This window comes from Cnephaeus nilssonii (genome assembly GCF_951640355.1).
Source record: "Cnephaeus nilssonii genome assembly, chromosome: 13".
In the NCBI taxonomy this organism is placed as follows: domain Eukaryota; kingdom Metazoa; phylum Chordata; class Mammalia; order Chiroptera; family Vespertilionidae; genus Cnephaeus; species Cnephaeus nilssonii.
This window is the reverse complement of record NC_137084.1, coordinates 1,246,999-1,272,420: the sequence shown is the minus strand read 5'-3', so window position 1 is coordinate 1,272,420 and position 25,422 is coordinate 1,246,999. Positions and strand designations below refer to the sequence as shown.

Sequence of the window (25,422 nt, the reverse complement as noted above, 5' to 3'; positions counted from 1 at the left end):
GGGCCACGGAGGCCACGGAGGCGTCCAGGACAAACGGAAAATCCGCCCGCAGCCTTCCTCACGGGGTGCCCGGCCTCCCTTGAGGATCGGAGTGTGCGGAGGACTGCCCTGCGTCCCCCCGCCCTGCAGCCCCGTGCCCGTCACTGCACAGCGACTGTCCATCCCGTCGGCCTCCTGGTGCCCCAGCCCGACCGGGCCCTGCGGGCAACAGGACCTCAGGCCTCCGGCTCCGTGGTCAGGCCCGGCGGGCCGGCTCCGAGGACTAACGCTGAGAACGAGTCCCTGCTCGCGGGAGGAAGCGGTGCCCAGGCCGCTCCCTGGAGCCGATTCCGGGGTTTGTGCCCAGCCCCAGTGCCCCTCTCCTGGCTTCTGTGCCCAGCGGCTGCCATCTAGTGGCCGAGGGAGGAACCACAGGCCGGGACCCTCCTGCAAGGTGCAGGGAAGGACCCAAAGGAAGGTGGGCCCCGTGGGAGGTTCCTCTAAGGGCAGGGCTTCCTGACGGGGCTGGGGGGGCGCAGGGGGGAGGGGTTCTAACAGGACAGGACAGCTCTGCGTGGCGCTCTGATTCTCGGAAACTCGCCGCCTGTTACAAAACGGCTCCGTCACCTGGGCCACCCGCACCCGGGCAGAAACGAGTGCTCCCTGGTCAGCTGGGGTGTCCTTCCGTCTCCAGCCGACTCAGTGGGGGGCACGGGCCTGTGTGATCTTGGGGAGGGGCCACCTCTCTGAGCTCAGTTCTCCCAGAAGCTGATTCCGGGAGGGGCTGCGATCTTCGGGGCCCCAGCCTCAGGCCGTCAGGTGGGGGGTGGGGTGCAGGGTGCGCCAGAGCACACGGGGATCCACCTGGAGGGGACGGGCGCGGGGCCAGGGAAGGCTCCGGCAGACCGGCCGTGAGCCAGACCGATGGGACCAGAGAGCACGGATTCACGCTCACTCAGGACGATGCCCAGCTGGCCGGGCTCCTGCCAGGCCCCCCGACAGGAGTGGCTTAGTGCCACCCACTCCATTAAACTCCCTCTATGAGGCCGAGCGAGAAAGTTAAGTGACGGCACATTGGACTGCATGTCGTTAACAGGGCTGTGTGACCCAGCAAGTCTGTCATCCCGTCAGCTAGCCATCTGCTTACAAAGTCATCCACAAATCACCCACCCACCCACCCACTCACCCACCTACTCATCCATCCTCCATCCATCCACCCATCCATCCATCCATCCATCTACCCTTCCACCCACCCATCCATCCTCCATCCATCCACCCATCCATCCATCCACCCATCCATCCACTCACCCATCCATCCTCCATCCATCCATCTACCCTTCTACCCAACCATTCTCCATCCATCCATCCATCATCCATCCACCCATGCATCCATCCATCTACTCTTCCACCCACCCATCCATCCATCCATCCACCCATCCATCCACCCACCCACCCATCCATCCATCTACTCTGCCACCCACCCATCCATCCATCCATCCATCCACCCATCCATCCACCCACCCATCCATCCTCCATCCATCCATCTACCCTTCCACCCATCCATCCTCCATCCATCCATCCACCCATCCATGCATCCATCTACCCTTCCACCCATCCATCCTCCATCCATCCACCCACCCATCCACTCACCCATCCATCCATCCACCCATCCATCCATCCGTCCATCTACCCATCCATCCACCCACCCATCTATCCTCTATCCATCCATCTACCCTTCCACCCACCCACCCATCCATCCACCCATCCGTCCACCCACCCATCCATCCACCCACCCATCCACTCACCCATCCATCCTCCATCCAACCACCCACCCATCCATCCATCCACCCATCCACCCATCCATTCATCCAACCATCAACTCATCCATCCACTCATCCATCCTCCATCCTTCCACTCATCCATTCATCCAACCACCCACTCATGAGCCCATCCATCCACCCATCTACTCACCCATCCATTCACCCACCCATCCACCAACCCAAGCACCCACCCACTCACCCACCTGCTCATCCATCCTCCATCCATCCACCCACCTACCCTCCCATCCATCCATCCATCCATCCATCCACCCACCTACCCTCCCATCCTCCATCCATCCACCCACCTACCCTCCCTCCATCCATCCATCCATCCACCCACCTACCCTCCCATCCATCCATCCACACATCCACCCACCCATCCATCCTCCATCCACCCATCATCCTCCTGGTTCTCTGCGCTCATGGGAAGCAATACCTGTTGACCGATGGGCCTCGCCAACGTGTGCTGCAAACTCGCAGGCCCCCACCTTCGCTCCCACCCTTTGCACGGATCCAATCTGCTCCAGCTCAAGTTTCTAGGTTCCCGCTCATCACACACCACCTGGGAGGCCGGTGGCTGGGCTGGGTGCCGGGCCACGCCCTCACGTTCAGCGTATGTGTGCAGGTGTGGCGTGTGGGGTGACAGGGAGCCGAGAATCAATGTCCAGCGAGCATGTCTGAGAGCCAGCCTGCTGGGCGGTCTCCACGAGGGATTCGCCCACACTCACGGCAGCCCTGCTGGGAACGCACGACCGCCACTGCCACTCCACAGAGCAGGCACCGGCGGCTCCGAGAGGCTGACGCACGTGCCCACGGCCACACAGCCAGGGATCGGTGAAGCTCTGGCCCAGCCCTGTGACCTCACATCCGAGTCCCGGACTCCAGGGGCGTGTGTGCTGTGGCCGGGCCCTGAGGCATCGAGTGCTGACGGGTGAGCTCACACCTGACCAGGTGACATCACGGACAGTCACTGCCCTCGACTCAGACAACAAATGCCCTCCTGCCCCCCGCCCCCCCCCCGCCCGGGATGGGCTGCGTGGCAGGAAGGAGACGGAGGGAGGCGTCCACAGAACGTGGCAGGGGAAGCAGAGCCGGCCGTGGCCACGCCTCCTCCCGCGGCCGTGGACGGAGCTGTGCTCCCCGGCTCACGGCTGAGCTCAGCCCAGCATGGCTGCCCGGAGACGGGGCCTCCAGGGCGTAATCGGGGTTAAGAGAGGTCGTAGGGCGGCACCTGATCCTATGGGACTGGTGTCCTGTCCGGAGGGGCGGGGACAACAGCTGTGCGTGGCGGCCACGCGAGGGCACAGGCGGAGCGCCGGCCGTCCACAAGCCGGAGGAGAGGCCGCCGCCGACGGACGCTGCCCACACCGGGCCTGGGGCCTGCGCCTCCCGGACTGTGCGCACCCGGGCCTGTGGGTTTTGCTGGTTTTCGTAACCCTCACCCAAGGGCATTTCCCATTGGTTTTAGAGAGAGTGGAAGCGAGAGGGAGACACAGAGGGAGACATCGATGTGCGACAGACACATCCACTGGCTGCCTCTTGCACACGCCCTGACCAGGGCCAGGGATCGAGCTTTCAGTTGAGCGACATGCCCTTGACCGGAATCGGACCTGGGACCCCTCAGTCCACAGGCTGATGCTCTAGCAACTGAGCCACACTGGCCAGGACACTGTGTGTAGTTTGAACCCCCAAGAAGGTCGTGTTTAATCATGGGAGACCACGGTAACACTCACGGACGCCCGCCCGGGTGGGCATGAGAGGGTCCCCACGCCGAGGCTGAGCCACACCCCCCTTCCCTCCAGAAGCCCGGCCTGCCGTGCGGCCGTGCAGGGCGACCCTCGGACGCAGCCGCACGTCCCGTGGAGGCAGGAGGGGCCGTGGGGAGAAGGGCCGGCACCAGCATCCCTGGGTTGCCATGGGAACCAGGGCCGACCACCCAACGGCTGGGAGGGGCGGGGCGGTGGGGCCTGGGTCCCAGGGCGTCACCGAGGACTGGAGCTCCGCGGGGAACCGGCAAGGGCAGGCAGACCCGGCAGGACTCCATTTCGGGGCCACCCGGGTGGGAGGCGTGGGAAGCGGCATTTCAAACACAAAGCAGCCGTTTGGAGACCAGGGCGGCCCCCGGCCGCCAGGCTCCGCGCTTCAATGAAACGGCGTGAAAGCAGGAAGGGGTGGGGCGTTCCTGCCTGGCTGTTAACACAGCCAGGGGCCGGACACGGAGTCCTCACGGATTTCAGTTCCTGAGGGACCACCCCCACTCCGAGGCCGGCCCTGTGGCTGCCGACGAGGCTCAGACGAGACGCCGAGTCCCCGCCCACACCATACAGAAACCTCCTGCTTCGGAACCCACCGGGCCTCCGTGACGTCTCGCAGAGGGCGCGTGCCCACGTGACTTGTGTTCGCTGGTGGGACTCGGCGAGCCCGCCCTGAGGGTGCCACCAGACCCCCCGGAACGTGGCGGCAGCTCCCAGCGTCCTCGCCGCCAGGCAGAGCTCCGAGCTGGGAGGAGGCAGTCCCGGCAGCGGCCTCCCCGCTGGGCCTCCCCCCCTCTGGGGCCGCGCCCCCCCCCCCCCCCCCCCACTCCAAGGCGGCCTGTCCCCACGCCCCAGACCTGGCCGGGCCAGACGTGACGGGCCCTGGACAACGGGGTGAGAGCCAGAGCCCCTCGCGTGCCTGTGGCTGGAGACAGCGGCTCCGGGGAGAAGGGCGGCCTGGCCGGAGTCACCGCGTGGAGAGAAGCAGCTGGCCGCTGGCCCACGGGCACGGGCGGCAGGAAACGCAGACCGCGCAGCCCCCAGGCCGTGGGCCCGCCCGGCTCACACTGCGCTGCAGCCACACGAGGCGGCCCTTCGGCCTCCTGCTCAGGGGAGGCCGGCGGCCTCCTCTCCACAAACCGCGGACCCCCGGACGCGCACTCTGTCCCGTGTGAGGGGCCGTGCAGGACGCGTGACTGACCGGCGTTTCCCGCAGGGTGCGGCCGCTCGGGGCCCACGCTCCGGCTGAGTCCGCACAGAGGTGAGTTGCTGAGAAGCGGGGCTCACCGTCTCTCACACCCAGAAACACAAAACCACGGCTTCCCGCCCGCGACCCTGTGCAGGCACCACCTCCGCCCGCGCACCACGGCACCGCCCTTCCGTGGATGAGCGACTCCGCGCCCTTTCGGGACCTGTGCGGGGCCAGCCAGGAGCCAGCAGCCAGCAGCCCGAGGCGAGCGTGGCGGCCCGGGGCCCGGCTGCTCTAACAAGACCCCGGCTCCGCCTTCCCCGACCCTCACGCTCCGCTCAGCGCCACCAGGCCAGGGGCCTCCTCTCGGCCGCTCCGTCGATGGGACCCTCGACCCGTTTTAAAAGGTTCCAGCGGGGCCCCCTCGGGAGCCCAGCCCGGGGCGCCGCTTCCTTCGAGAACGCCGCGCTTTGAGCGGTTTCTATAGAGACGTGGACGCCTGTTTGCAGGTGGGCACAGGAGGCCCACGGAGCTCGAGCAGGTGCCCTGGCACGGGCCCCGAGCAGCCTCCTCCGTACACGCGCCGCCGCGCACTGGTCTCCGGCGTGGACAGAGCCCCGGGCTGCACCCACCAGCGGAGTCCTTGTTCTGAGCTCGGCTCCTCCCACACCCACCGCCTCCCCCGCACGCGCCACGACCCTCCGCCCCTCGGACCGCCGCCGGCCGCCGAGGCACCTCACCTGCCTGGCTGTCCCGGGGCCTGCCCTGCACCTCCTCCACGCACTCGGCCGGGAACCACCCGATGTGGCCGCGGGCACTGCCTTCCCAGAAGCCGCCTTCGCCGATGCTCAGGACTGGAGACAGGATGGGACAGGATGGCGTCAGTGGGAGGGGCCAGGCTGGGAGGGCCTGGGTTAGTGGATGTGGGGGGCTGGTGACAGCCAGGCCTGGGGGGTCAGCAGGTCGGCGGCCAGGCCTGGGGGGTCAGCAGGTCGGCGGCCAGGCCTGGGGTCAGCAGGTCGGCGGCCAGGCCTGGGGTCAGCAGGTCGGCGGCCAGGCCTGGGGTCAGCAGGTCGGCAGCCAGGCCTGGGGGGTCAGCAGGTCGGCGGCCAGGCCTGGGGTCAGCAGGTCGGCGGCCAGGCCTGGGGTCAGCAGGTCGGCGGCCGGCTCTGGCCCATCGACCTGTGCCGGGACCTCGGCCGGCACAGCTTCTCCGTGAGGCCCCAGGTTTCCCTCGACCCCTGGGCGTCCCCCCCCTGCTCCCCGCAGTGGAGTCTCGTCTCCCCTAACACAGCGGGGACACGGGAGCTGCGCCCCGAGAATGGCTGGGAGCCTCACGCTGCTCCCTTGGCCCAGGGCTCCGAATCCCCCACGGGGGCCTTGGCCGACCTCGTCCCAGAAGCAGAGGACGTCCTGGACACTGACCTTTGACCCTGTCCCCCCGGTGGAGGGGGATCTCGCCCTCGACCTGGGGTTGGTATGGCTTGACGACGACGAAGAGCCTCCCGGGCACGGCGCTGTACAGCTTCCGCTTGGGCCCCGGGTACTGGAAGGCGGAGGGCGTGTCCTTGTTGGCTCCGGGCGGGAAGGCCGGCCTGCGAGGGAGGAGCAGGGGGGGGTCACGGCGGGTGACAGGACGGGGCACGCGGCAGACCTGCAGCCAGTCCGTTCTCAACGACGCCCTGTCGCCAGCAGTCCCATCGCAGCTCCGGTGCTAGCTGGGGCGAAAGACGCGGAAGGGCCCCGGGACAGTGTTCGAGCTTAAGACTGAAGCAGATCCAGGGACCCCTTGGGTGTGTCCCCACGGAGTGCGAGCAGGGACCCACACAGGCCTCTGCACACCCACGTTCACAGCAGCCACGACGTGGGAGCAGCTGCGTGTCCGTGGACGGAGGGTGGTACACAGCACACGGTCCACCCACACGGACTATTACGCCGCCTTCAAGAGGAAGGACGTTCTGACACCCGCTCCGATGGATGGGATGGATGGGCCGTGAGGGCGTTACACAGAGTGCATCGGCCAGAGCGAGGGACAGATCCCCGCGGTTCTGCTGTAGGCTAATTCCAGCAGTGCATAACAAAACGCGAGAAGTTCCTCCGAGGCTGAAGGGCTGCCAGACACTGAGGGCAGTTCCCCCAGCCTGATGGTCCCTTACTGTTTGCCAAACCTTACCTTTGATATGTATACCTGCTTTGCTGAAGGGCAAAATGTGTGAATAAAAAGCCTTGGGTCCCGAGATTCGGCGAGCTTAGTCACTAGAGCTAAGCCTCCCCTGGCTCCCTAAAATGCCTTCCAAATTCACATTTCACGTCTAGTTTATTAATTTACGTCGCTGCCCTTCTCCTGATTCCTGAACCCTTGTAGATGCGGGAAAGACCCCAGCAAGTTCGCTCACCGGATGCCCTTAAACGTCAAATTCATAGTAGGAAGTAGGTGGTGGATCCTGAACGCTTGTCATGGGACAGGCAGCCTGAAGGGGGAGGGGAGGGGCTGGGCGGGGCAGGGAGGGCCGGCTGACAGGGGTCACTAGCAGGGGTGCTGGCTGGGCCAGGACAGCCTCCTGTTTGGACAGGCAGTGGCCCATGTGCAGGGGGCTGACCGCCCGGGGTTGGCAGCGGGTACACGGCATGTAGTCCTGCATCGGGCGAACCAGAGGGCCGGCTGCTCCGCCCACAGCCTGTTACAGAGGGAGCGGCTGGCCCCACCCGGCCTTGGACGTGGGTCTGAGCTTCCCAAGGGCCAGCGTGGACCCGCACGTCCTCCGGGCGAGGCCCCTGGACGCACTCATGGGTCCGGAAGACCCTGGAGCAGCCTCTCCATGACCCTCACCTCACAGGCGCCAAAGATGAGGCCCCGGTGTGGCCCCGGCCCAGGGGGGTCCAGGCCACGTGTCAGGGAGCCCTGGCGTCAGCCCTCAGGGCAGGCTGGCTGCTGTGATGCTCACACACACACAGTGCATGAGCACAGACACACACATGCAACACAACTACACGCACATGCACACAGTGCATTAACACACACGTACACATGACACAAATGCATGTACACACACAAGTACATGCACCCACATGCACATTGTATGAAAACACACTTACACATGACACAAATGCATGCACACACAAGTACATGCACACATGCGCACACAGTGCATGAAAACGTGCACACCGTGCTTGAAAACACAGATGCATGCACACATACACACAAGTACATGCAGACATGTGCACACGGTGCATGAAAACACATGCATATGACACAAGTGCATGCACAACACACACAAGTGCATGCACACATGCACATGCAGTGCATGAAAACACGTGTGTACAGCACAACTGCATGCATGCATGCACACAAGTATATGCACACACAAGCGCACCCCATGTGTGTACACACACGTGTGCGCAGTGCCATGCATGCACATGTGAACACAAATGTGCGCCGATGCGTACAGAAACACAGAGACACAAAGGCACATACACACACACACAACACAAGTGCATACACACATACAGCCACAACGCACACCGCACAGGAAGCCAGGGGCACCAGGCAGGCCCCGTCACAGGCCCGCCGGGCCCGCACTCTGCGAGCAGTGTCTGCTCTCCGCAGCCGCAGGGTCCGCAGGCGCCCGTGGGGGTCACTGGCTCTCACACGGAGGAGGGGCGCTCTCCTGGCGTCACAGCCGTGATTCCCGCGAGGGGCGCGCAGTGGGGTTTCCTGCCTCTGGGGACCTTTAGTTTAGTTTTGACCTGTTCTTGGCACCAGGGAGCCTCCCTTGGGGGACCAGAGGCGGTAATGGTCTCACATTCGGGGACGCCGTGGGGTGCGTCATGGGCTGAAGCAGGATGTGGGCCGGGGTGGGCGGCATTGGGAGGACCAGGCCCGCGGGCCCCACGGAGGCAGGAGGCGGGGGTGGGCTCCCACGGGCACAGCGTCAGCCCATCCCCAACGCGTGGCGCATGGGGCCCTCCGCCAGCCTCCCGGCCGGAGCCTCCACTCCCCGCACCCCGATCTCGGCTGGGCTGTGGTGTTGGCCGGGCAAGACTCACGGGGCAGCCGGGGAGGAAAGGTAAAGGCGGGTGGGCATCGCGGGGCTGGGCACGGAGTGGCCAACCACCAACGCCGTGCCGGCTGGGGGAACGCCGCGCCACAGGCCCTCCCGGGCGCCGTGGGTGAGGACGGAGGTCAGGGGGAGACCCCCTCACGAGCCCCAGACGTGCACGTGGGGACCCGGTCGCAGGCCTGCCCTGGCGACGTACTGGCTGTGTCCCGGGCACAGGCCTGCCATCCGAGAGCTGGGGGTGCACTGCCCTTCCTGGGCGCTGTGGGGGCGGGCCAGGCGGCCATTAACCGTGGGCCCGCGTGACCGGGCAGTGGGGTTCTTGGTGATGGGCTGTCATTCCTCGGATGCGCACGCCCCGCCCCAGGCCTGGCCATGAGCGCCCGCCCCGGAAGGGGTGACAGGTGCAGACTGTGCCTGGGAGTCGGTGTCTGAGGGCGAGGCAGCTCCCTGGGTGCAGGGACACGGTGGGGGGGGGGGGGGGGCACCCAGGGTCCCATGCTCCCCGCACCGCCTCGTGCCCTGTCTACCCCTCCCCCGCGCCCCCCCCCTCCCGTGCACCAGGCTGCGGTCCCCGGAGCCGGCCTGGCCCGCTGGGCCTCGCTCTCTGTGCCCGGTGGGCGCCGACGCTGGGCAACAGGGGGCGCCTGCCAGGCGGGCCGCGAGGAGCCTCCGCGCTCTGCGCATGCGTCACTGTCAGGAGCACGCGCCTGCGCAGACGCAGACGAGGCCCGCGCCCCGGAGCTTCCGGCGCCTCCCCCATCGCCCTGAGCGGGGTCCGCGGGCCCAGGTTAACGCCCGGCCTCGGGGGACAGTCCGAACTGGGGCAGGAGGCGGGACCTGGCCCAGCGCGCTCCCTGCTGGGATGGAACGAGACGGCACCGTGCGCCGCCGCCCGCCCGCACCCCCGAGTCCCTGCCCGGCCGCCCGCACCCCCGAGTCCCAGGCCGACCGCCCGCACCCCCGAGTCCCAGGCCCAGCGGCCCGCACCCCGAGTCCCGGCCCGGCCGCCCGCACCCCCGAGTCCCAGGTCGGCCGCCCGCACCCCCGAGTCCCGGCCCGGCCGCCCGCACCCCCGAGTCCCGGCCCGGCCGCCCGCACCCCGAGTCCCGGCCCGGCCGCCCGCACCCCCGAGTCCCAGGCCCAGCGGCCCGCACCCCCGAGTCCCAGGTCGACCGCCCGCACCCCGAGTCCCAGGCCCAGCCGCCCGCACCCCGAGTCCCAGGCCCAGCCGCCCGCACCCCCGAGTCCCGGCCCGCCCGCCCGCACCCCCGAGTCCCAGGTCGGCCGCCCGCACCCCGAGTCCCAGGCCCAGCCGCCCGCACCCCGAGTCCCGGCCCGGCCGCCCGCACCCCGAGTCCCAGGCCGACCGCCCGCACCCCGAGTCCCAGGCCCAGCCGCCCGCACCCCCGAGTCCCGGCCCGGCCGCCCGCACCCCGAGTCCCAGGCCCAGCCGCCCGCACCCCGAGTCCCAGGCCCAGCGGCCCGCACCCCGAGTCCCAGGCCGGCCGCCCGCACCCCCGAGTCCCAGGCCGGCCGCCCGCACCCCCGAGTCCCGGCCCGGCCGCCCGCACCCCCGAGTCCCGGCCCGGCCGCCCGCACCCCCGAGTCCCGGCCCGGCCGCGTGATGTGCGAGGTCCTCCTCTCGCCGGCCCCACGGAGCCCCGACGCCCTCGCCCTCCTTACCCCACGTGCCAGGGCTGCAGGGGCCTCCTGCCGTCCTCGCTGGCGCCGCCGAGCCTGTTGAGCGACGGGGAGCGGCTGCGGGGCCCGGGCACGTAGCTGCCCACCGTCCTGGGGCCCCCGTCGGCCTGGGGCGCCGGCTGCAGCGGCTGCGGGGAGAGGCTGCGGGGGGCGGCGGGGCCGGCGGCCCAGTCGGGCGCGTTGGCGTGGAGGTTGTTGTCGCTGTTGGAGCGCAGCAGGACGCGGGGGGCGGCCAGCGTGCTGGGGGGCCGGCGCCGGCGGTTGGTGTAGGCCGGGGCCTCCCGGAAGGGCACTGGGGAGAGAGGGGGAGGGGGGCCGTCAGCACGCGGCGGCGCGGCCTGCAGGGGGCGCGCGCGAGCCGAGTGGAGGGCGCGGGGAGTTCTGTGCGGCCCGCGGGACCGGGACAGAACGCACCGACACGGAAGCACGGACGGACGGACGGACGGACGGGAGACGGCGTGGCCGCGCTTCACCGAGGCGCGAGCCCGGCGGGGGATGGAAGGGACGCGGGTCCGGCTTCCATGCGGCCAGCGCCCTCCGGAAGCAGCGCACACACGTGTGAGGACGTGGCCGTCTCACCACGTGGCCAGGACACGGAGCAGCCACAGTCCCCCCTGCAAGACCCGGACGTGGCCCCGGGATGGGCTGAGGGTCCCCTGATACCAGGTGTTGGAGCCCGAACCCCCCGAGCTCAGAGCGTGGCCTCATTTGGAGGCGGGTCATTAACCCTTTGCACTCGCTTGCTTTTTTCTCGATTCCTTTATTCTAATGCTAACCGTGTCAAGTCACACTCGACACCCGAGTGCAAAAGGTTAAACAGGTGACCGAGGTAACGTGAGGTCACGGGGGCCCTGATCCAGTGTGACTGGGTCCTCGTGAGAAGAGGGGGTCGGACACAGACACCCGCAGAGGGACCACACGGGGACTCGGGGAGGAGACGGCGCCCGCACGCCCAGGAGGGAGGCCCCGGAGGCGTCAGCTGGGTCTCGGGCTCCGGCCTCCTGGACGGGGCAGTGTCTGGGGGACATTGATCCCGTGGCCCCTGGACACGGACACGCCCTCAGACCTACCGGGTGGAATTCGCCGGCTCCAACCCCCAGCACGCTCCTCCCTCCGCCACAGACGGGGACCCCCAGCATGAAGGGAGGGGGGTGCCCTCACCCGGCTTCTTACTGAGCTCAGACCAGAGGCGAGGACCTCAGGGCCCCGGGAAACAGCGGGGACACTGCCCGGTCGGGGATGGGGATGGGGGGGGGGTCCCAGGGCCGGAGGGGAAACAGGAAGGGGCGGCTAAAGAAGAACGGCGTCCAGGCTGGGGGCGCGGAGGGGAGAAGACGCCAGTGACCCCGGCCGCAAGGGGCACGGCTTCCTGCACGCTCGACGCCCGGGCAGCTTTCCCGCCGCCACACGCCTGCAGCTGAGCCCAGCGCTCTCCCGCGGGCGGGCACGGGCTCCCGCAGCTCACCGGGAAGAGGCTCCAGGAGCTCAGGACAGAGTCCTGGACGGCCCCCCACCGGCTGCCCGGCCAGAGGCCGCGGAGAGCAATCCTCGCCCAGCCTGCGAGACGCCCGCTGCCAGCCCGCCCTCAGGGCGCCAGAGCTCGGGCACAGCGGCGGCGCAGAGACCACTGTGAGCCCGCGCACCCTCGCCACCTGCGGGGCGCAGAGGGGAGGCCCTGGGGGCCGCCTGGGGGCGCAGAGGGGAGGCCCTGGGGGCCGCCTGGGGGCGCAGAGGGGAGGCCCTGGGGGCGCAGAGGGGAGGCCCTGGGGCGCAGAGGGGAGGCCCTGGGGGCCGCCTGGGGGCGCAGAGGGGAGGCCCTGGGGGCCGCCTGGGGGCGCAGAGGGGAGGCCCTGGGGGCACGGGGGGCAGGCATTTCCTGAGGACACACGGGATGAGCTCAGGTCCTGGGGCAGCGATGAGCCCTGGGAGAGGGCACGTGGAGGTCACACTGCTTCCTCTCCAGCCTCGGCCGGAGGAGACGCCCCGCTGAGGGGGTGGGGACGGGGTGCCCGTCTCCCCGCCGGAACCGCATCCACGCGGCTCCTCGCGCAGGACTCGGGCGCCCGCTGCCCAGGAGGCGGCTCCCCCATGGCCCTGTCCCAGGCCTGAGGCGTCGGCCAAGGCCTTTCCCACCGACTGTCAAGTCCCATTGGGGGCCCCGAGCGTGTGCCTTGCTGGTCGCGAGGGAGGACACACGGCATAGCCGTCTCGGGTCAGCGGGCCGGAGGGACTGCGGACGACGGCCGCTCGTGCCGGTGGAGGGGCGCGGCTGTGGGTGGCGAGGCCGCCCGGGCACAGGTCTGCGGACCAGAGGCCACCGCGAGAGCCGGCACCTCCCAGGGCGGGCAGAGCGGGAGAGAGCGGCCAGGGAACCCCGCCCCCGAGGCCTCCCGGCCAGAGCCCACGCGGGGAGGGACCCCGGCTCCAGGGATGCCTGCACCCCTCGGCCCCAGCCCCCAGCTCCCGGGGGCAGTCATGTCTGCTCTGGGACCCACCGTTGCTGGGCAGGTTTAACGCCCTTCACAGAAGGGGGCGGGGCGGGGAGTGCCTGCTCGCACTCAGACGGACTCAGAGGGGAGAGACGGCTATGAAATGAGGGCCCAGACCAGAGAGCACCTCACCACCCTCCCCCACCAGAGGCCCCGCACCGGCCCGGCCGGCGGGGCTCAGGGCTGAGCGTCGACCTAGGAACCAGGAGGTCGCGGTTCGATTCCCGGTCGGGGCACAGGCCCTGGTGGTGGGCAGCGGGGGGCGTGCAGGAGGCAGCCGGTCCGTGATTCTCTCTCCTCACTGATGTTTCTCTCTCCCTCTCCCTTCCTCCCTGACATCAATAAAATAAATAAATAAACAAGTAAGAAGTCGCCCCGCTGGGCGGGTCACAAACACGGAGACCCGGAGAGGGCCTGGTGACTCGTCCAGAAGCGAGCCGACACAGCCGCACTGCTGACCCAGGCCAGGCTGCGGGCGCCGGGCGCCGGGCGGAGACGGTGGGGACCCGGGAGGGGAGGGCGGCGCCTGGGAGGTGAGGGGTGGGGCCGCGGGACATTCTCAGGTGGGTCCTGCCGGGCGCCCGGCGAGTGACTGAGTGACCAGCACAGGTGGCGTGGGGGAGCCCCTCGCTCGTCCCCGAGACCCATGGCACCAGCTTCCCTGTCTCCGCGTCTATTTCACGGCCGGGGCGGGGCGCCTCCCCAATCCCTCTGAAGCGCCCCAATCTTCATCAGCCAGCCCAGCCCGAGCCCCTCCTCTGACAGGCTCCCCGGAGGGTGTGTGTGTGTGTGTGTGTGTGTGCATGTGCGTGTGTGTGCGCGCGCGTGCAAGTTTGTGTGTGTGCGTGTGAGAGAAAAGGGTTAAAAACACCTGCTTTCCCGCCTGGCAGTGGCTCCCATCCCCCGCAGCTTCCTTCTCCCGAGGGCGACCCGTGACCTCTCCCCGTGGGGCTTCCCTCCGTCTTCCTGGCACTTATGACACATTTCTGTCCCCGATAAAAATGACACTTTCCCAGCCCCCCCGAGAGGCGTCCCCCCCCCCCCCCGCCCGTCACTGCCGCCTGGAGCCCGCCGTGCCCAGCGCGTCCCGACCTCCCCGTCCCGGGATCACCAGCCTGCGGGCAGCGGGCAGATCGGAGCCCGAACTTCCCTGACTTCCCTGGAACTTCGTTCCGAACGCGCCCCGGGCCGTCTCCCGGCAGCACGCTCTGGACGGGGACTCGCGGACAAAAATACACCGACAGCAGGGTCCAGGGGTCGCCACGCCAGGCGCGGGACAGAGCCCGCCCGGCGGTTACGCCCTCACACGGGGTGAAGGACCAGCAGTTCCAGGAGAGCCGAGGCCCCCCCCCGCCCCCCCCCCCGCGAACCTGCGCGAAGGGCTCTCCCCGGCACCCCACGCCCGAGGCTCCGGGTCTTACCTTCCCTCTTGCTGAAGGCATTTAACAAAGACTTCATCTTCCCTCCGGCTCGGGCCGCCTGCCGCTCATTACATAACCTGCTCGGAGCGGGGACAGGCGAGCAGGGCGGCCCGGCCCCTGGGCGCCGGGGCAGCGTGGACCCGGGGCGCGGCGGCGGGCGTCTGGGCGCGGCGTGCCTCCGGGCATCGCCGGGCATGCCAGCCCGGGCGCGCCGGCGACGGAGCCCGCCCCATAGTCCGCCTGTCAGCGGGGAGCGCTCAAGCCCGGCGGCCTCTCCCCGCGCCCGTCATGTGAGCGCCGCTACTCTGCCTTTGTGGTCCGCGCGGCGCGGGGCGGGGTGCGCAGGGGCCGGGCATCCTCGGGCATCTGCCAGGGGAGCCGGGATCCCAGGGAAGCCGCCGTGCCGGGCCCTCGCTAACTAGAAAAGCACGCTCGCTCGGGGCTTTCCTGATTTATTTTCCTAGAAAAAGCCAAGTTCTCTCTTAAAGTGCCGGTGCTTGTCGGCCGCAGAGGCAGCGAGCGAGCCGGAGGCTACAGCCTCCCCGTCCTGAGCCTCACGCGGGACCCCGCTCTGGGCAGCCCTCGCCGCCTCCAGAATCTGCCGTGACCCAGATTTCCCTTCAAAGGACGCAGCCACGGAGCCCGCTCCTCCCTGGCTCGGCCCCACGGCGCGATTCCCCGGAGAAATCAGAATCCCCCCTTTAAAGGGAGATGAGACAATTAGACGGGCTGGCGCGCCCTGATTCCGGCGGCGGATTAATGAGCATCCTCACGGTCACGTTAGCATCTCCACCAGCAGGATCCCAGAGGGACGGAGGGGGCCGGGAGGGAGGGAGGGGGGCCAGGAGGGAGGAAGGGGGGTCAGAGGGGATGGAGGGGGGCCAGGAGGTTCGGAGGGGGCCACGAGGGAGGGAGGGAGGGGAGCCGAGAGGGAGGGAGGGAGGGAGGGGGACAGGAGGGAGGGAGGGGGCCGGGAAGGAGAGAGGGGGGTCAGGAGGGAGGGAGGGAGGGAGGGAGGGAGGGGGGCCAGAGCGCTATCCCCGTAACACACGCCGATGGGCAGGACGCCTGTGCAGGGCAGTGGCAGGGTCACCCCTGAACACTAACGGGCGCCAGGGGCCGGTCCACCACCAGCGTGTCTGCCGGGCTGTGAGTAAGCTGGGGCTGCTGTTGCTAAGAGAACTGCTTCCCAAATTAGAGGGGGGGAGGGGGATGAGGCAGAAACAGCAACGGGGACGTGTGAGTGGAGGTCGTGGGTGACAGACCTGTGACCAGGACGGCGTGGCCCGCGTGGAGAATGTCTGCACCTCCCACCGGCCGGGGGACCCCTCACCCCGGCACCCCAGCCCGGAGCCCCGGGACGCTGACCCGCCCCCGAGTGTCATCCTCCGCCGTGGCCTGTCCGCGTGTCACCTCCTCGGGGTCAGAGGTCAGTCCCGGCACGCACACCCAGGACACGTGCCCGGGACACGGCCGCGCTCCCCGAGCCCCTCCCCAGTGCTCGGGCGTCCCCAACACGGGCCGGCCGTGCCTGGGGGAGCCTGCAGCGGGCCGGGCAGAGGCCGCGTGGGCCTGGCAGGCCGGAGGGTCGTGGGGCTGTGCGGGGACCCCTCAGCGGCCACTGCAGGGAGCTCCTGGGGGGGGGGGGCACGTGAGCCCAGGAACCGCCAAGGCCCAGGGAACCCTCCGGGGGCGTGGGGGGCTCGCGATGCTCACCCCGCCGCCATCTGCCTCCCGGACGCCCTCCCAAACTCACGGAGCACGCTGCTCGCCAAGTTCCCTGGCGGCCGTGGCGGTGAGCAGGGGCGCGGGGAGCGTGTGCGCAGACGGGGCGGGGTCTCGCCAAGGCCCACGGAGCCCCCACCCTCCCGGGCAGCCCCGCAGCCGACGGGGGACACGGGGAAGCGGCTTCCCTGGGACGGTGAGGGGCCCACTCCCTCCCCACGCAGGACGGAGGAGGTCAGGGACGGACGGGTCCCCAAAGGCGCGGGTCCCAGCTCCGGCACCCGGTGCTCCTCCACGGGCCCCCAGGGAGGACGGCGTGGCGGCCGGACGGCGCGCTGGCCTGGGTTTCATTCCGGACGAGGGCGTGGGCGTGGGAGGGAACTCGGCCGAGCTGGCGGCGTGAGGCCAGCGGCCGGGGGGTCGGACGCTGCGGTGGGAACCCGTCCCCCTGCTCGCTCACCCACGTCTCCTGCCCACCCTCCCTGGGGCTGTTCCAGAGGCCGAGACGCAGGAGGAACGGTGACCTGGAGGCCCCCCCCCCCCCCCCCCCCCGTGAGGGACTTGCCAGGAAGGAAGAGGGTCCCCCCAGGTCACCCCACACGGTCGGCCTCCAAGCCTGGCCTTTAGCCACCACCGCGACCCCGTGCCCACCCCCAGGGCCAGCCCCTCGGTAAGAAACAGGAACAATAAACACACAAATGAGCAGTAAAAATAGGAGATGTGGAAGCCGTGTGCTCCCCGCCCCCAGGACCCGCGGCTGGCGCTCTGCCCCGCCCCCCCAGCCCTCACGCGCTCAGCCCTTTATTTGCCCGTCTTTTGACAACTGCCTGACAACAGGCTGAAAATAATCCCGTCTCTTGTACAAAAAAAGGCTCTTCCCACGACAGAACGTTCCAGGCTCCGTCCTGGTGGGAGGGAGCGCCAGGTGCCGCGCCTCGGAGGGTCTGGTGGGCCCTCGAGGGCCCCCTCCCTGGCTCCGGTCCTGGGGCGGGGGAGGGGGGGGAGAATCGGGCGTGGGAGCCCAGCAGACCCGGGGCTGGCTCTGTCTGACTTCCTCGGTGCCCGTGGGTGGCTCAGGCTCCCCGGCCCTCAGTTTCCCCATCTGGAAAATGGGAATCACCCAGCTCATTCCCAGCGTTGGTGGTGGGGTCACCTGAGGCGTGTTTGAAGCGCAAAGGGGTGGGGCGTTCAACTTCCAGGTCAAGGCCCGGCCCCTCCCTGCCCTGTGACCCCTCCCAGCCCCGTGGCCACGGCATCTCCCTGTGCCTCGGTTTCCTCATCCGTCCAACGGGGACTGCACGGTGCCGCCTCATAGGGGGCGGGAGGGCCGTGTCCCTCGCTGTGGGTAAGAGTGCGCGGGCTGTGTGGGTGTCAGCATCGCTAAATGCACACGGTAACTCGAAAACATCCGTGAGCGGCAGCAAGCTGGCCTCCCCTGCCCCCACGCCCGGCTCCGTGTCCACAGTAAGCCCTCCCAGGGGCCTCGGACACACGTCCAGGATCCTCGCCTTGTCGCCTCCTCCAGGAAGTCTGCCAGGCTAGCCAGTCACTCACTGGACAGGCCCCCTCTCTGGCTGTGGCGCATTTCCTGGACCCAGGAGCCGTCCAGCTGCTTGAGGCCCAGCAGCCTCCCCCCACCCCCCACCCCCCCGCGCCCTGCAAACCGGAGGTGCTCCCTACAGCTCTGGCGCGAGTGAACGGATGAGTGAGCGAACCCGTGGAGAGAGAGGGGGAGCCCCGGCTTCGACTGCGCAGGGTGCGAGGTGCTATTCGGGGCACGGCAGGCTGGTCCCCGGCGCCCAAAGCCCCCTCACCTCTCCGCCCCGTGGCTGCCACCTCCCCCGTCTGCCCAGGACCTGCCGCTCCGCGGAGGCCACATTGCCCCGCTGGCCCGGCTCCTCCACGGAGCAGCTGCATGTGGCGGGACCCAGGCTGGTCACCCCGTTCCCAGGCCTGGGCACCGGGGACCCCCCCCCCCCAGCCTTCGGGACCTTCTTTTCCTGCGTCAACAAGACAGAGCGGCCCTGGCTGGTGTGGCTCAGTGGATAGAGGTCGGCCTGCAGAACAAAGGGTCCCGGGTTCGATTCCGGTCAAGGGCACGGACTCGGTTGCAGGCTCCTCCATGGCCCCAGGAGCAACCCATCGATGTGCTTCTCTCACACGGATGTTTCTCTCTCTCCCCCTCCCCCTTCCACTCCCTCTAAAAAAATCAATGAGAAAATATCCTCGGGTGAGGAGAAATAATAATAGAAATAAATAAAATTTAGAAAACAAGACGGAGCGGACCCTGCTGCCACTGAGGCCCGGCCGGGCGGCGCCGGGCCCTGGGGTCCCAGCTGGGGGTGCTTCCCCTCCCCGAGGCCAGGCCGAGGCCGGGTTAACTGCGCCCCGCTGCGAAAAGGGGGGGGGGGGCAGATGCTCCGGTGGAGACGCGGGGGAGCGGGGAGGCCTGGGCAGTTTCCGTCTCAGCACACACCCCGGCGTGGCGCTCGCCGGTCACCAGAGCCAGTGGGTCTCGGTGGCCCGGCCACGCCTGCCCTGTGCCTCCCAGAACCGAACCAAAAGCCGGGGAGACGGTGAGCGAGGCCGGGCCTTGCCCGGAGCGGAGGCAGGTCCCAGGAGGGCGCCAGACCGGATTCCGCCCGCCCGCCCGCCCGCGCCCACCCCTCGGCTCCTTAAATATTAGTCGGCAGCGCGTCTCCATCGCACAGTAACTGCTCAGTGAATCATGCTTTATAAATAACACGCCGTCTAAAGAGGCGGCTCGGCACGACGCGGGGTTAACTGAGCAAAGCTGGGGGTGTCTGCGGCGCGTTCCCGCCCCGTCGGCGGGGGGAGGGGAGGGGAGGGAGACAGGGGCGCACGGCGGGCTCTTGCTCTCTTCCTGTCGTGGGGGTCCCCACCTACAGCCTGTCTGCCTCGCGTGGCCTGGCAGTGCCTTTAAGCAGTTATCGCTGCTATTTTTATACATTTTATCCAGGGTTTGTTATTATTGTTTTTAATATGTTTTTTATTGATTTCAGAGAGGAAGGGAGAGGGAGAGAGAGAAACATCCATGATGAGAGAGAACCATGGATCGGCTGCCTCCTGCTCGCCCCCCACTGGGGATGAAACCCGCAGCCTGGGCATGTGCCCCGACCGGGAATCGAACCATGACCTCCTGGTTCAGAGGTTGACGCTCAGCCACGGAGCCACGCCGGCCGGGCAGGGTTTGTGATTATCATCAGTAGGAGGGTTGGGTCCGACATGAGCTGCTCAGCTATCCACGGTGGTGAAAGTCATGGGCACAGAAACATACATTAAGCTAGGAAAGACCCCCATCACACACCTACACTCACGCACACGCTATCTAGCAGCGAGCGCCTACCTCCATGCACAGAGGCAGCAGGGGAGCCTGGGGTGGAGGAGGTGAGGGTCGGAGCAGCCAGAGGCGGAGGGAGGCGGCCTGGGTGTGCGTGACCACCGACCGCGCGAGCCAAGGGGCCGGGGCCGGCGCTCCCAGCACCTGGGCGTCCCCGCGGCCCCGCGGGGAGGATCGCGGACACGAGGAGGCTTCTTTCAACCCGAGAAGCCAACCTCCACCACTTCCCCGCGGCCCAGGAGGCTGGACGCGCGGGCAGGTGCTCGCGACGGCCCCTTAGGGCGCGGTGCTCGCCGTGGGAACCTGGGCAGGTGCCAGGACAGGACGCCTGGTGCATGCGCCCTGCGCCAGCCGCTGCCTCGCTCCCGCCGCGCTAGCAGATCCGAGGACTCGGGCTCTGGGAACTAATGACGCCTCGGTGACCGGTTTGACCTCCAAATGGATCCTTCCGGGCCCGGCCGGCAGCGTGGTTTTTCTTAGTTGCCACCTTCAGGAAAACGCCCCTCCAGGGAGAGCCCGACCCCAAGGGCCGGGAGCAGGCAGCGGGACAGCCACCAGGACAGTGGCCCCCCCTCCCGCCCCCCCGCCCCCCCGTGGAGAAGCTCAAGGGCCTTCCTGGCCTGGCTGCGTCGGCACACGGCTCCCGTGACCCGAGAGGCCACGCAGGAGCAGGGCACCCGGGACTCACCGTCGGGACTCAGACCTGCCCAGAAACAGCGGGACGGCCATGCCACCTTTGTCTTCCTCCCCGGCACAAAGAGGCGGCCTCAGCGAACCCTCCCGGACCCCTCGGCCTCCCTGGGAGGGGCCCCCACCGGTGCGGTGCCATAGCTGTCTGTGCCCCCCCCACCCCGTGCCCACAGCGTGACCGCCCGCACACTGCCGGCGACATTCCCGTCTCTGGATGGAGAGAACCTTCCGGCAGCAGCAGCCCGACTCCTTCATCCTCTGCTTCAATAACCCACCAGCGCCCCATTTTCCTAACGGGGCCAGCAGGGCGCACCCCGGAATAAAACTTGAGCTGCTCAGCGTTTCCACCGGGCTGTAGTGTGTTTTCCCATTTCAGGGGGACGACCGGGCGACGGCAGCCACATTTTCTCTTACATGAAATGATTCCTTTCCGGAGAGAGAAATCGAGAGTGTGTGTTCCAACCAAGGAACAAGGCACAGAGAAAAGCAAGACCAGCCCGGCCAGCCGGCGTGGCTCCGTGGCCAAGCATCAACCCAGGAACCACGAGGTCGCTGGTTTGACTCCCGGTCAGGGCACAGGCCCAGGCTGTGGGCTCGATCCCCTGTGGGGGGGCGTGCAGGAGGCAGCCGATCGATGGTGTTCTCTCTCATCCATGTTTCGACCTCTCCATCCCTCTTTCTCAAAACCAATAAAAATATATTAAAAAAAAAAAAAAGGCAAGACCACCAGGTGTGAATCAGTGTGCGTGCACACCGGAGGGGGCGGGCAGGCCCACACTCTGCCGGGCCCCGGGACCCACTGGGGTACGCCAGCCCCTCCCGACCTCCCATCAGCCTGACATTTCTCCATGTGTCTGTGAGCTCCCACGGGCTGTGCTGGTCAGCTCCCTCCCCCCCACATGAAGGGGGAGGGCTGTGGCGGCCGAGGCGTGGGCCTGGCAGCCAATGGGCGTCCAGGGCGGGACACTGTCCTGGCCTCCAGGACACAGAGAGGCCCCGAATCCCCCACCAAGATGGCACCTGAGGCCGGTGGTGGGGGACCTGCTCCCGGAAGAAATGGGATCTCAGCGACAAAGAGAGACGAGCCCAGTGAAACCGAGAGTCGAGCGGGGCCATGAGTGAATCACGTGATTCCCGTGACTACAGGGACGGGGCGAGGGCGCCGGCAAAGGGGAGCGGCCGTGCCTGCCAGCGGCTCGCAGCCCGAAACAGAGCCCGCAAGGGGCTGCGTCACTGCGGCGGCTCCAGCTTCCTGCGGCCCGACCAGAAAGCCGGCCCCCGGGGCAGACCCCATCTCCCCCGGGAACCGTGTGGCCGGGGCAGGGGCTCCTCTACGGCCAAGGCTCCCCCAGCTGCGTCCTGGCGGCATGGCAAGGCCGCGGTCTCCTCCCAACGGCCCCTGCCCACCCGACTGTGCCCGAGTGGGTGACCCCTGGGCAGGCGTCCACTCCCAGGTGATGGAGGGGTGACCTTCCACGGGTGTGACCTCTGAACTGCTGTCCTGGGGGCCCCGGGCCGCGGGGACGGACCCTCGCCGTCTGGACCAGAGGAGCCCTGTCCAGGCCGCTCCCTCCGGGGGCTCCAGGGGCTCCCCGGTCCCTTGGCTGCTGGCCGCATCCCTCCCACCGCTGCCTCCTCGGCCGCGGCTCGCCCACGTGCCTGGGGTCTCTGTGGCTGCAGCTCTGGCCTCTCACAGACACAGCAGATGGGCCAGGGCCCACCCCCACCCCCACCCCCACCCCCACCCCGGGCGGCTAATTTTAACTGAACTAATTAGCTTTGCCGCTAGCTCAGCTCCTAATAAGGTCACGGTCGGTCGGATGGGTAAACAGGAATTTGGGGGGGTGGGGGGGCGGGGTCTCCCGGGACCGCTCTGTGCGATTTCCAGGAAGACCCGGTACGCCTGCTCCGCAAGGAAACGCCGCGTACAGGACGAATACACACAAACACGTCTGCCGAAGAGCACACTGAGGTCCCGAAGGCCCTTGTTAGCGGTGAAGGGAAGGGGGGCGCCCCGAGAATGTTGGCACGAGTCCCAGCGAGTCCCCCAGGAGGCGGCGACAGCTGAGGCTCGAGAAGCCTCGGTGCCCGTCCTGTGCTCACGGTCGCCGCCCAGACGGGACCTGGCGCACACCCCGCACGGGGCTCGGGGAGAGGCCGAGGGAGCGGACTGAGCCGCTGGCCATGGGGCGTCCGCTCGGGGCCTGCGTCCTGCCCTTGAGCTCCTCTCCTTCCTCTCATCGTAACTTGGGGGAGAAGCTGCATTCTAGCCGAACTGTATCAGGTTCAGTCATCAACAGCATGGAGCCGGCCACAGCGTTTGGGCAGGTTCCAGCCTCGGACTAAGGAGAGGGCACGGTCCTCCGGTGGCAAAGCCACGTGCAAGTCCCAGCACCGTTACAGCCAAAGGCTATGGCTGTGAGCTCGACCTTATGGTCCGAGCCTGTGGCCCCACGTGGCTGAGTGATGTGGGCTGCGGGAGGCGCGGCAGGTAAACAAAGCTGGGTCAGGTGCCTGTAATTGAGTGGATTCGAAACCGCGAGGACGTTGTGACCACGCCCTTCCTTTGCCTCCTGGGATCCGGCTACGAAATAAAGACTCGGCTGGCAGGCTGTGCCGCTGTCTAACCAGAGGGCAGTGTCCCTCCCAGCCCCAGCTTTCTTCTCTTGCCTGTCTGCTTTAATCCTTCACCGCCCTCCGTCCTCACGTTCACCCCTGGCCGTGCTGAGCGCGGCACACAGCATCGCCTTCCTTCCCTCCCTCCATCCTTCCAAACACCCATCCACCATCCATCCATCCCTCCCTCCAAACACCCACCCACCCACCATCCATCCACCCATCCTCTGCTTCCTTCATCCAACAAACAGGAGCACCTGCTGTGTGCCAGCCCCTCGGGATCAGGTCACGAATGAACCCGCCTCAAGCAGCTCATCTGCATCGTCTAGGCCAGTGGTCGGCAAACTCATGAGTCAGCAGAGCCAAATACCAACAGGACAACGACTGAAATTTCTTTTGAGAGCCACATTTTTTAAACTTAAACTATATAGGTAGGTACATTGTTATTAACTTAATCAGGGTCCTCCTAAGCTGGCCTTTGCTAAAAACTCAAGGGGCCAAAGAGCCGCATGTGGCTCCTGAGCCGCAGTTTGCCGACCGCTGTTCTAGCGGGAGGTGAGCGCTACGGAGGAAAACGGTGTGTGAGTCATTCCAGGATTAAAACTCCCGCCACCCCAGGCGCCCGGCGCGGGCCCCGAGGTCGCTCTCTCCCGCCAGCGCCCTCAGTGTCTGGCTACGCGGTGGGCGTGCGTGTGGGGAGCGCTGACATGCTCCGCGCAAACTCTGCAGGTCCGAGGGGCCGACACCGCCAGGTGCTTCCATCGGGCCCCGGGTTCGAGAGCCCACCTCGGAAGTGGGTTCCGGAGCAAGCCCGCCCCGCGCCTCTCGGCCCCTCACACAGAAGCAGCCCCACCACCCGCCCCGGGGTTCACTCCCCCACCGTCCTGTCAGAGGGGTCCTGGGGGGGATCCCGCTTTCACAACACAGCGCGGCCGGGAGGCTCGGGGCCTCGGACGTTACTAACACGGAAATGCCTCTTGCCCTACTTCGCAGAGATTAAACCAGCTGAGACGCGGGCCGGACCCTCCCGCCTCCAGACGGAGAAGAAATCCCAGCCCCACCCGCGGCCAAATCCAATCAAATCACGGTTTCAATCAAATTCCCATCAAAAACCTTATTTGGTGGAAAGCAGGTTTTTTAGATGAAAATTGGTGAGAAAAAACACACACCCAGCTCCTGTGCGATCCCCGCCCAGACGCAGCTGCACGGAGCCGGCCTCTCCCACACCCGGCCCTCCCTGCGGCTCAGAGCGGGGCAGGCCACCTGCACGTGGTCCTGGCTCAGGTGGGGACCCCCCAACCCCCCAGCTCGGGAGCAGGGCAGGGTGCTCCCCAGGAGGCACCAAGGGAGGGGGTGTCACATTAGGTGAGGGGCCCGACTGCCCCACGCCCCAGGGGCACACGCAGCAGAGACGAGAAGCAAAGGGATCTCGGGGGCCCAACCCCAGAGGAGCGAGGCCTTGGGCCAGGAGGTGGCCCACCCGCTGCCTGCTGCCCGCTGGGGCGCACTCTGTGGGTGCTGCCCCCCTAGGAACTCGGCCATGTCCCTGTGGCCGGGGCAGAAGCCACCTGCCGGGTGCCGGGCACACAGCTGGGCCCAGCCTGGGCCACGGAGGCCCGGAGAGCCTCGGCCAGCCAAGGGCATCCTCTGCGGGAGCCCTGGACGCTGGGAGTCCCCAGACACACGCTGTGAAACTGGGGGTGCTCGGGGGGTTCCTTTTCTCCCGGGCTCGCCCACCAGCCCTCACACCAAAGCAGAGACGCGGTTTGGAGTCTCCGGGGCCGCGGGCAGGTGGGCGCCCCTCAGACGCCCGCCTCCTCTCCCCGGCACCTTGGCTGGAGCCCGGGGAGAGGCACCTGGCACCCCACTGTGGCCTCTGGTACCCACCACCAGGAATGTGATGGGTCACACTGCAACCCCCAGGTTCACGGCTCAGTCCTCCCCCAGGCCTCGGGGTGAGGTTCCCGAGAACAGGCCCCCGAGGGCGGTGAGCGAGGGCCTCACCCAGCAGGAGAGGCGTCTGAGGGGAAGAGGAGACGCCCAGCGGCCTGGCTCAGGGGCTGAGCGTGGACCTATGAGCCAGGAGGTCAGGGTTCGATTCCCGGTCAGGGCACAGGCCCGGGTTGTGGGCTCGACCCCCAGTGCGGGGCGTGCAGGAGGCAGCCGATCCGCGATTCTCTCTCATCATGGATGTTTCTATCTCTCCTCTCCCTTCCTCTCTGAAATCAATAAAAATAGCCCTGGCCGGTATGGCTCAGTGGATAGAGCGTCGGCCTGCGGACTGAAGGGTCCCAGGTTCGATTCCAGCCAAGGGCACGTACCTCGGTTGCAGGCTCCTCCCCCGCCCGGGCCCTGGTCGGGGCACATGCAGGAGGCAGCCAATCGATGTGAGAGAGACAGAAGTTTCTCTCTGTCTTTCCCTCTTCCTCCCACTCTCCCTAAAAATCAATGGAAAAGTATCCTCGGGTGAGGATTAACAAAAAATAATAATAAAATGAAATCAATAAAAATGTTTTTTTAAAAGAAGAGGCGATTTGGACACACAGACAGACACACACACAGACACACACACACAGACACACACACACACACAGACACACACACACAGAACGCCAC

At 67.6% G+C, this 25,422-nt stretch overlaps 1 protein-coding gene across 8 annotated transcripts in view; it reads right to left on the bottom strand.

Moving 5' to 3' along the window:
* Window positions 1–25,422, bottom strand: part of SHANK2 (SH3 and multiple ankyrin repeat domains 2) — a 180,652-nt gene that overhangs the window by 113,903 nt on the left and 41,327 nt on the right. For all 8 annotated transcript variants that reach the window (XM_079787026.1, XM_079787028.1, XM_079787027.1 and 5 more), the window contains 3 exons: window positions 10,487–10,796; window positions 6,168–6,337; window positions 5,483–5,596 (listed from right to left, as the gene is read on the bottom strand). In XM_079787026.1, coding sequence (XP_079643152.1) covers window positions 5,483–5,596; window positions 6,168–6,337; window positions 10,487–10,796 — 594 coding nt within the window. The remainder of the gene's footprint in view (window positions 1–5,482; window positions 5,597–6,167; window positions 6,338–10,486; window positions 10,797–25,422) is intronic.